Here is a 12,168-nt window from a genome sequence, read left to right as displayed (position 1 = left end):
CCAATTCACTAATTTGTGAAGCTCAATTATCTTTTGCTCCAGATCAGAAATATATTCTTTGGTTTTCCTCATTTTGATGGATGATTAAGTGAATTTGGGCTTTGTTTTCCTTCCTCTTTATATTCCTGAGAAACAGGAAGTCATGGCTGGATAAGTTCATGTTTATAATCATGCTGGAATGCTCAGAATTGTGAATATGGTTAGGAATATACTTCAGAGATATTTTACTCATAAGAATTTCTAGGGGTGCCGATAATTGTGTCCAAGGAATATTTGAGAAAAACCTTTATTTCATAATGATATTTCCCCCCCATTTTAAATTCTTATTATCCTTAAATTCTTATTATATATATAAGGATATATTTCTGATAATTTTTTAAATAAAAGAACAAAATGATTAACAATGTAGATGAATTTTCACAGCCTTCTTTGATCATATTTACCAAGGGTGCCAATATTTTTGGCCATGACTGTAAATGAGTAAATCATCACCTCTTTCTCTGTGAAGACAAGTGTTTACAATAAATCTTAAAGGCACAGCAGCAAAGAAAAAGGCGATTTCATACTAAAGCTCAGAGAGATGGTGTGAGATGGTGTAAATGGTGTAAAATGGAAAAAACTGTGTGGATGCCAAATATTAATAATCTCTAATATTATATTTGGACCTCAGATATAAAATAGGTTAAACCTTTTTTTTAATCCAACCTCATTTTACAAGATATACACTGAATGATTCTTAATGATTTGAAAGGAAAAATAATGAGTGCTCAAACTTGGCAGCTTGTGTATTTTTAGCACATCATATGTCATGACATTTGTTGTATCATACATCAGGAAGCCAGTGTGTGGCTCAAAGGATGTTTGTAAAACTAAGAGCAATTGCACCCGCTGTTTGCTCAAGTGTGGTAATCCAGAGCTCAGCTTGCTGAAAGTCAAAGTTTGTCTTTCTTATCATTGGCAGGACTTCAGTTCCTATAGCCAGGAGAGACAGGCAGAAAACAGGTCACCAGTACCGCCCAACCCCCCAAAAGTGTTTGAATAGCTTTTTACTTTTAATCAGATTGGCTTATTGCCTACAGGTCGTCCCACGCAGTGTGAGCCGGAGGAGACAATTGATACATATGCTTGTCCCTTTCCTCCTCCTCCTGTCCGATGGGACAACAAAGCACCTTTGTAACCCCAAGGAAGAGACACAGTGGACCTTTATATGTCTAGTGCATCCAAAAAAAGAAAAAGAAAAAAACCAGCAAAACCTTTGTTCTGTTGCCTTCCTGTAAAGTCATGCACATTACATAGGGGCTTGTTTCCTGTTGCACTGACTCAGTGCTTTTAGGTCAGATGTCGGATGGTTTCTCAGGAGTGGGCCATGTCTGACCACCTTTTGTTGTGACGTCCTGTGAAAAAGTCTGGTAAAGAGCCCATTCAGTCTATCATACACATATTTACCTATAGAGACAGGAGGAGTTCAAGGACTAGTTAACACTAGAGAAAAAAATTTCCTCTCACATCATTCTTGGGTCTGAAACCTGTGACTTTTTTCTTTGAAATGCAAAACATACATTTTGAAGACTTGCAAGTCTTTGAATTGCAATAAAGAAAACAAAACAGTTGCAACATTTGCCATTTTCCCCATCCGGCAGTGTACTTAAAGACCATAAATACCACCCAAACGTCCAGTGCTGTGGGTCACTGGGACCAGCAGGGTTTCTGAGGGTGACACTTCTCATCTTTTGAAAGCCAATTCTTTCTAAAACTAAAATGAACCAAAAAGCACAGATTTTAAGGTCATTGTTTATAGAAATTCAAGCACTCTATAGACTTCCTGTTCATTTTTTGTGTGTTGTGACTTAACCTCTACTCACTTTTATTCATTGAGTTTGTTAGTTAGTGGCCCAAAAAGTATCGGGACACTTAAAAGCCACATTTCAATGATAAAATCTAGCAAAATACGAGGCCAGTTTGAAAGAAATATAGCAAAAGCACACTTTTAATGAAATGTGTTAGTTTATTACAAGATTTACTTATCGAAGGGAAGATTGGGATTCAGGTTATGAAATATCGCAAGTCATCATCATATTTAAAGTAAGTTAAAAGGTCTCTGAAATTTAATTTAAAAGTTGTATTTTTTATATATATTTTGCTGTCCTTAAAACTGTAATGAAGTAAAAAAGCACTGGGGCGAGGAATTGTTAAGCGGGTTGCAGCTGTCTTCGGTCTGAACGCCATGCACGTATAAAATGTTTCTGCGGTCATGTCGGTCTGTACACTAGAGGAAGTGTTTGGCTTTTGACAATGAGCTCCCTAGGAATGCTCCACTGCCGAGGCCAAGTGGGCGTGTTGCACTTCTGATATCGAAAGCCAAGTTTGGTTGGCTCCATCCCCTGTGTGCTTGCAGTATTAATACTTGAAACATGACAATCTGCAAACTGTAAAAGCAAAGAAAGTTTACATATTTTTTCCAAACTGGTGCATTTATGTATTCTCATTTTGCTTGTTGCATTGTCCATGGGAGATGGGGTATTGTGTCATGAATGTTGACAGGAAAGAATCTTTCCAATAAAACATGGCAGATTTATGGGGCAAAAGTAAAGGAGAATTTGTAAGACAGTCCAGCAATGCTTTTTAAAAACTGTCTGCATTTGGAGCATTGAAAATCCATTCGGACTGGGTGTTAGCATAGACCAGGCCTCTGATACAGACTGGCAATAAATGGTGATAAGAAGTGCTTTCCGGAGCAGTGGTGGAGAGGGGAAATGATGCAAGACAGTAGCCCTTTGTTTAAAAAGTTGCTCACTTGGGTCCGTGCCATGAAGTTTGCAAAATGAGTGTGTCAAGCGGATTCACGCTGAAAGATTTGACCAGTTCACAGGGCCATCTCTCTGTCTGGCCTTCCTTCTTTCCCACTTTCCCTTAACGCAGATGATTTCATTTTTTTTTCTACATTATATTATAGAATTATCTTAATTCTATGCAATATCTTCACCTTTAGTGGTTTTGTTTTTTGTTTTGTTTTATTTCTTTCGTCTATTGTGTGCTACGCACCTTGTGCAGAAGCTCTGCAATTTCATTGTGTCTTGTGTACAATTACAATATAGCTTTCTAATCTAATCTCATCTAATCTAATATTTAAATTCATACATTCAGCCGATGTGTCTATCCAAAGCGACACTGCATGCAAGGTGTGCAATTTATAAACATTTACATCGATAGAGCTACAGGAATGATCCATCATAACTATAGTTTCTGCCAAAATATCACTGGTTTAAAAGTAAAATCCTGGTAACTTGATATAGGCACCACTTCCATCAAAAAAAGAACATTTAAAAAAAGTATGGAATTTCTTTTTTCTTTTTTTTTTTTTTTATGGTGCCCCTAGGGTGACATGATCGGTTCACTTAGTTTTATCATGGCCACAACATAACAACTCATGGGAACGTGATAATATGTCATGGCCACGAGATATTAATTTAAGGGAACGTCATTTTAACTCGTGGGAACATGATATTATGATTTTTTTTTATATAGAAAATATTTTACATTATGAAAACTTGTATAATTTCAGTTAATTTGTTTGATTAATTAAATTTATTTGTAATGTATTTAGTACATGTACATTTCTTTACTAAATAGGTTTTAATAAAATGCTGTTTATTAAACAAATATTGTTTAAATTAGATCCAGCATGAATATATTATGATTTAAATGCAGATTATTTATTTATTTTTAAATAAATAATTATAAATGAGTTAAATTAGGGTAAAACACTTTTAATTACATTAAAAATAAAATCAATAAATAATGATTTAATTAGTATTTTTGTCTTGTTTTCAAGATCTCTAAACATTCTTAAATCAAGATATATTTACTTGAGGAGCAAAATGACTCAAGATATTAGGTTTTGTTTTCTAAATAATATATTATATATATATATATATATATATATATATATATATATATAATGCATAGCAATAGTATAACCTTGTTAAAACATTAGCAATGATTCAAATTCAGTCAAAGACTCTTTTATGGAATTATTTGCTGCTCAGGAATCAATCAGATCTGTGCCAGTGTTAAGGTACCATTTTAAAATATCCTGCGTTTGTAATTCCCATCCATCCCTGACTTTCATTCCATCAGATCTGCACACACATGAACCAGAAGACGTTTCATGACATTCCAGCTCAGGAGTTTTGCAATATGTCATCTGCAAGAGGACGTTTTCTTGAACCAGGACAGCATGGATGAGCTCACTTTGGAAATGCACAGAAAAACCAGGCTCTTAGCACAGGTTGAACTGTACAAATTGAATAGCCACGTGACTTAGCTATAGCAGCTAGGAGAAAACTTCAGGTCTTTGATGCATGCAGTGATTTGGTTTAAACCACTGGTGTCCAACCCTGCTCCTGGAGGACCAGAGTCCTGTAGAGTTTAGTTCCAACCCCAATTAAACACACCTGAACCAGCTAATCAAGGTCTACAGGATCATTAGAAATGACCAGGCAAGTACGATTGGGGCAGGCTTAGACTAGACTAATGATTGGATTAATGATTTTCAAATGGTGGGCGAATAAATGGGACAAATAGGTTTTATGTTGAAAGAGGAACTCAAGCCACATTTAGAGACCAGAATTCAAAAATACCTTGCACACATGTGCAGTGACATTATAAGTATGATTATATACATTACAAACATGCCTATGTTTATTTACGTTTTATGAGCTGATCTAAAAAAATTCTCCTGTCATAAATGTCCACTTTCTTTTAAAATGTAGCATCAAGGCAATAACAGCAACAGAGTGCTGCAGTGAGGATGCAGTATTTTTGTAGGCCAGGCCTGAAGTTATCACCCTGGCTCCCTCGACAAAAAACTCATTGGGATTTGTCCATTTGCTTTGGATTATAACAGAAAATAAGCTATGCAACCAACAGTTTATAATCTTACACGTTTTGTTTATGATGATCTTCACAAATTCAACTTTTATGAATTTGGAAGCATTAATACAGTCGGCGGGCTATAAACTACGTCACAGTTGCAGTTTTTGGACTTTTGAGTTAGAATAGTTTGCCAGATTAAAATAATAAACAACAAAGTCTATAAAGGCGAACTGGTTAGACTTGTTTGACCGTTTAATGTCATCGACCATCTCTGTAGTCCTATTTATCCACTTGTTTGCAACCACCTTTTTTAAGGCAAGTAAAAGCTTATAACAAGGGGCTATTTCTGATGCATTTTGAGTCCTAATAAAACACTTCAAAAAATTAAGGCAGTGGTGAACCTATAAAGTGCCAAAATTATATATGACATATGAAATTATATATACCTGCAGAACATGATTCCATGAATGTTTTATCTAAGAATAACATATCTGCTCTTTAGCATCCCATAATCATAACAATTTCAGTTTTGGAGTACTATATAAGATGAATATATGACAAAAGACACTAAAATACTGTAATTAAATGGTTTACACACCTGTACGATCATTTCAAGATCCTCTTAAATACTTCATTCTGACTGAACACTTTCGGTGCCAGGAAATGTCCATTAATTTGGAAATTAGTCAGCTCATCTACAATATTTTTCAATTGACTACACTTAGTGATTAGATCTGAGTGATCTATCTATCTATCTATCTGTCTGTCTGTCTGTCTGTCTGTCTGTCTGTCTGTCTGTGTGTGTGTGTGTGTGTGTGTGTGTGTGTGTGTGTGTGTGTGTGTGTGTGTGTGTGTGTGTGTGTGTGTGTGTGTGTTATTAGTGCTGTCAAACGATTAATCGCATTTAAAATAAAAGTTTTTGCTTACGTAATATATGTATGTTTACTGTGTATATTTATTATGTATATAAAAATACACAAACATGCAGTATATATTTAGAAAATATGTACACATATATACATTTATATATTTATATTCTTATATTTTATATAACATATATGAATATATTTAATATATAAAAATGACATCTTTTTCTTAAATGTATACATGCCTGTGTTTGCATTTATATATACATAATAATTCTACACAGCATACACACATATATCCTGTATGTAAACAAAAATTTTTATTGTGTAATTGAATAATCGCGATTAATCGTTTGACAGCACATTTTATTTATTTATTTAGTTCGTTTTTGCTTAATTAAAAATTACTTTTCTTACGCCATTGGCTGATTTTTGTTCTTGTTTTAAGCAAGAACTAATAAAATGTGGATATTTTTCTCAGAAAACAAAGGCCTGGTTCCACAGAAAGGGCTAGACTAAGCCAGGATTAGGCCATACTTCAATTAGGACATTTTAGAAACATGCCTTAAGAAATAAAACAAAAAACCATGGCTGGTGTTCATCTTGAGACAAAACAAGGGCTCTGACATATTTTAAGATCAATCAGTGCAAGTTTCTTTCAATTGAAACAGAATGTTAGTCTGGGACTAGGCCTAAGCCTTGTCTGTGACACAAGAAAGATTTACTATCTTAAGTCATTTTGCTTCTCAATTAAATTGATCTTGATTCAAGGACATTATGTATACTAGAAAATCATGTTTTGCAGTGTGTTTTAAATAATTATTTTCCAGTAGCATGTTCTTTATGAATGCAGAGACACTGAAGACACAACACACAGTTTTATATTTAACAATATATATTTTCCAATTTCGATGTACATTCCGTTTTGACATAAGCTTTTATTCACAAACAAAAGTAGGCATCTAAATAAATACTATATAAAATAGAACTTCAAAATAAATATATCTATAAAGGGACATTTTCATATGTGTGAGAGGTTATTTATTTTTTATTTTTTGCTTTTTGCTTTTTTAAACAAAACAAAAGCACATTGCTCTTTTCTTTAGTCCTCAACATGAACAATGAAGCCAAAAGAAACACAGAGAGTACAAGCCCAGTTTGGAAGGCAGCTTAAAGTGGGTTAAAAAAGAATGGGTTTTTAGTGGCCAAGAAACTGTAGCATGAATTGATTTAGTCACAGCGTCCTGATGAAAACATCTCAGCAACAGCTCGACAGAAGGAAGATCGGTCAATTCCCTGCAGGCCAGATTATTAGGCGAACAATCATACAGTTTACATTTTACAGATGAATCTTTCTCAGAGAATTGTGAAATATAAAAAAGAAATAGAGAGGCCGTTGGCGAAAAAGCAACACTGAATAGGATTTAATGGAATGTTACTTGAGAGGGATCCCCATTCATTCCTCCCATACAAGTTCACACACAGCAGCTGAATAAGTCAATCAAGTACTGAAGATGTTGCACCGTTTTAGGAAGAAAAAGAAAAGACAAAATGCTTGGCCACATTGGTGTGAAAAAGCATTACTTTGAGTCTAATGAAATACCATTCCTTCTGTGAATTCAATTTAATCTACAGTTTCAGGGGCACTGAGGAACCAGGAATTAGCCTTGCCTCTCTCGTGCTAATGAGGCATGGCTAGCATTAACAGAGGTATTTTTATTGCCTGGCACACTTTTCTAAATCAAGTGCTTGTGATTGAAATACCTAAACACCCTACCTTCTATGCCACAGCCACATAATCTTTGAACCCACCCGCCCGCCCTCAGCCCTCCCAAAAATATAATAATTCATCTATATACTTTTGTACTGAATTGTAATTAAACTGTACCATGCAATTTCTCAGGACATTTGAAACATATCTTAAGATAGCTAAACTATTTACAAGAACGTGTAACCTGCATAGGTCGTAATCTAAGATATCTATTGTACATTTGCAACTCTTCCCTATGCAGCTATGCAAGCTTCTCCATTCAGAACTACTCTGGCACCTATCCACGGGTTAGATTGCAAAAAGACTTAAACCCTAGCCTTATACATTCAAGACTAAGAACAGTAGTGTATTTCTGCTTTTCTGATTTGTGCAACAAGTACAAATGTTGGAGTATGTGGGACTAAACGAGCGAGGTCTTAAATGCGTGAACCGTGGGTTTGTGTTGAGCAGGCAGACAACATCCCCCTGGTGCTCCAGGACTCTAGGAATCCTGGGAAGTAGGGCACCGTACCTTTAAGAGCTTACTTTCGCACTAATTGGCTAGAGTACAACGATGCATGCCCACTTGAAAACAAACCGTTATAAAAATGGTCAACGGAAACTCTATGATGCACTCCTTTGGCAAAATCTCTATACTATACATATAACAAAATATATATGTGGAGAAAGCAGTTCGATACTAGGGCACGTCCATGTTTGACACGTCATAAACTAGAGGCATTTTTCCAACTACAGTGAAACACTTTGTACATGCTACTGTACATAATACTGTGCTTTTGCCTCATTATAATGGTGATACAATTGGCATTTTTTGTTTAGAAGCGGCAGAGTAGTATACGCTAACTTTATAGCTTTTCCTTTTCCCGTAACTACTGGCCCAATTCTCCTCATAGCTTATGAATGCTTGGTGTCTGAATTGCTGTGTCTGACCACTGCTTGTTCCCTTAACTTTAGTCACCAAACTAGTTCCAAGCTGAATTCACATGCTGTATGTAATTCAGATGAACTGATGATCCCTGAGGTCATTGTCTACAACAAATTGAACTGCTAGCATTTGGAAGAATCATTATGGAAGTTCATGTATGCTATGGCATGTTTTCAAAGGGAATTACGAAAGCTATTTTACCTATTTGCCATCAAAAACAAACAATCTGTCCCCACAGAAGATAGAAAACATCCTGTCACGTGGTTAAGGGTGGTCACCAATGTATTTCGCAACGGTACACATTGCAATTAGGGACGTCAAAGGAACTTAGAATCCTTCAATGAAACGAAATGACCTCCTGTGGTTTGCACTTCAAACAACAGAAGAAATAAAGCTTTATAACAAGCTTGTAAATGTACTGTGCACAGAAATGAAGTCTGGTTATTTTGATTGTGACATGTGTGTTATCAGCTTGGAATTCGCTGCAACCTTTCCGCAGTGCCAGATCCGGAGAGGGATTGCCAAAGTATAGTGTTCTTGAATGGGTGATATTTACTTTGACTTTTCAAAGCCACCCAAAGAGAAAATAAACATCAGAGAAGAGATTGGAATCTTTCAAACAGACATTTTGCTAAAATGCAACATTATATGTCAGCAAGTTGTTTTACTAGAGGGTGAAATGGCAAACACTTTGATCCCACGGCCATCACAAGAACCACACGAGAAGACAGTTTGGGCTCTCCTTTGCTGTCGTACTGTTTGAACAAACAAAATAATGATTTGTGCCCATTGGTCAGTCAAACGTTTGCTACTGATATACGGCAGGATACCTTAAGTGTGAGGATCGTGCGTGAACTTTAAGTACCATGACTTTGGGAAGTACACCACTATTGGAACTTTGCTCACGAGTCTCTTTGTACTCTCCATTTTCTGCCATGCCATCATGAGGCCTGTTTTGCCAGCTGACAGGCCTTGACATCTGCCACCTTGCAAGCCTGGGTGCTTTTGCAGCGGCAGCCTGGGCGGCTGACGCTGTCGTAGCACTTCTGCGAAAGCTTGGCGCAACCAGTGGCAGGCAAATAACACATCAGGCAGGGCAGCACTAATGAAGCGGCTGCCATGAAGGACCAGCGTGCACAACAGTTCGAGTGCGAGCAGGAGCATGGCTTGTCAGCGCAGGAACCTTCCTCATCCTCATCAGTGCAGTGGTAGAAGACGCCCTTGACTAGACACATGCAAGTGACAGAGTCCACTAGGTTCTGTGCTGAACACAGGCACTCTTGATTGCAAACCCAACAAGAGGGCAGGGCCCGGGGCAATGTGCAATCTGTGCATCTGCATTTGCCACACTTCTCGCACAATGGCACGTGCTTCTTCTCTACTGGGAACGCCGCCACAGCCTTTACATTCTGAGTCTTAGAGCTCAGCGTCTTGGGTTGCTCTACACCTAAGGTCCTGCCATGGCCATTGCCAGTAGTGTACGGATCCACAACAGGGGTTGGAGCTGCATGGTCCAGCAGCCGTTGGTCGGAGGAGGTGCTGCTGCTGCTGCTGATGGAGCTGGGCCGACCACTGAATGAAATCCAGGGATGTGTGGTGGCATCTGGGACCTCACAGCGGGACAGATGAGGATGGTGCAGGGCTCCCAGCAGGACTTCCTGCCCCCTCTTGCTTGCCTTGTGGATTGGTGGCTGTTGTGAGATCACAGCAGGGGTGTCGATGTAATCATTCTCCAAATGTAAAGATTTCATTTGGTCAATGGGGTATATAGTTAATGGGTGCTGGAGCCGTCCGTAGGGAATGCGGCTATCCAGCAAAGGCTGCACCATGATGGAGGAGGAGACTCCAGGAATGTGGTGAGGAACCCTTGACTCCATCTGTAGATTGTGTCCCTCATATACTAGAGCTCAGGTCAGCATTTAGCACTCCTGCAAAGACAACAGCATAACTTAGTACTGATTACCACCCTCACAGAAACCTCAGCAGATAACCCAGAGATTGCTTTGTGTGAAGAAAAATAAAATAAAAAATACATAAAAAATTAAGTGGACCCTTTGCACAAGAGAGAAAACTGCATTTGTGATATTTTAGGGATATATAATTAAAATCTATTATTAAGAGTTAAAAAAAGAACATGTATAAACTTTCACGTAAACATTCCGATTTATAAGTATTACAAGCCTGCACTGGTGTTCTGAAGGGAGGGGTTTATTCTGAATAAAACAAACATAAATAAGATCAAGGAAGATTCACAACTTTTTGTTAAACGATTAAATTTCATTTCACCACAAGTTCGTGTAGTAGAATTTGGTAGCTATGTTATTAACTGGGAGCTATTAATGGAGTTTTATGGGTGAGATCATTTTTCAAGTTTGAAATATCGTTGAATAGAGTCAAGTAAAATGTTACACATAAATTTGTATGATATGACGAAATCAAACTGTTGCTGGATTTTTTTATTTTTACTTTTATTTTTTTCGCGTGAGCTATATGTAGGTTAATTCTTTATTGGAGTGGCGTGGTTGCGAAGGGCTTCTGTGCTTTTCTTGTAAGCAAGCATGCAGCCTCTAAAGAAGTGTGTCGTCTAAAACGACGATTTATATGTTGGCATGCAGCAATTACAGTTTCATACGAAGCAGTCAAAATTCAAACGACGTTTTTAGTACGAACCATTACATATTTTACTAAATCTAAAAACACCCAGAACCTAGATACAGCAATGTCGACTGTCTCTGACTAATCTTAATGTAGTGTTTTACTCTTTACTAAAACAGTTTTAATGCTTGAGATGAGATGTAAAGCGAATGCGCGAGCTGCAGTGAAGCGCCACGCGATGGTAGGCTATTATAGAACGCGAAGCAACGGCGCAGGATTGTGATACGCAACACGAAATAGCCTCCTGTCGTTTCCCCGATCGAATGAAAAGACGCGTATACGGAATTCTCACCTGTTCTACTGTTGTTTCTTAAATCGCCCACGACCCTGTCGTGGTTAGTTACCGTGGTTAAATATTTACACAAGATACACCTACAATGCGTTGCTAAAGAATGGCTGGAACTGCGCTTTGTAAAAAAAAAAACAGCAGAATGGAGCTTACTTTATTTGAAACAAGAACATAAACTGCCGTGTTATAGCGTTGTCCTTGACACTGGCTATTACATTTAGCTACTTGTATTACATAAATTAAACAAAATTATAATATATATAATTATATATATATATATTATATATATATATATATATATATATATATATATATATATATATATATATATATATATATAAAATAAATGAAAAACTCACTTGCATTAGAAAACAGATCATTTCCTTCTCAGATGAGCAGAGTATAGCCATATATTCCAATACAGGACAGAGAATGATAGATAGATCCAAACGAAGCCACGAAGCGGAAAAAAACCCCGGACGACTATCCGTGCGATGTGCTCTGCATTAAGGACACAGTCTTCTCCATACGATGTTGCAACTACATGAGGGAAATGGCTTTTTATGAATGGGAGGGTAAGAAACGTACTGCGCAGATGCTTTGACAGGGTTTTTTTTTTTTTTTGTGAATGGGAGGGCATTGCGACTCGGGGGTTACACTTTTATGAATGGGAGAGCTCTGGATTTTTCTGCGCGTGCGCCGTTTCAAGATTTCATGAATGGAAGAACAGGGGCTTTTCGTCACAAGGGCAATGTCAAAAGCGGATTACATGAAGAAGGCGGCTACT

The 12,168-nt window shown here is 37.2% G+C and overlaps 1 protein-coding gene across 1 annotated transcript; it reads right to left on the bottom strand.

Moving 5' to 3' along the window:
• Positions 1 to 6,781: 6,781 nt before the first annotated feature.
• LOC132130084 (protein sprouty homolog 4-like) lies at positions 6,782 to 11,929 on the bottom strand. The gene is made up of 2 exons (XM_059541726.1): positions 11,741 to 11,929; positions 6,782 to 10,365 (listed from the first exon to the last, which is right to left on the bottom strand). Exon 2 carries the CDS (start codon positions 10,312 to 10,314, stop codon positions 9,379 to 9,381), a length of 936 nt encoding a protein of 311 aa, XP_059397709.1. The 5' UTR covers positions 10,315 to 10,365; positions 11,741 to 11,929; the 3' UTR covers positions 6,782 to 9,378.
• Between the last annotated feature and the right edge of the window lie 239 nt (positions 11,930 to 12,168).

This window comes from Carassius carassius, chromosome 47 (assembly GCF_963082965.1).
Source record: "Carassius carassius chromosome 47, fCarCar2.1, whole genome shotgun sequence".
Taxonomy (NCBI): Eukaryota; Metazoa; Chordata; class Actinopteri; order Cypriniformes; family Cyprinidae; genus Carassius; species Carassius carassius.
The sequence above is the reverse complement of the archived record's forward strand: the minus strand, read 5'-3'. Positions and strand labels throughout refer to the sequence as shown.

Excerpts from the sequence above, each read along its gene's own strand:
- LOC132130084 (XM_059541726.1), bottom strand. The coding sequence starts at position 10,314 with ATGGAGTCAAGGGTTCCTCACCACATTCCTGGAGTCTCCTCCTCCATC.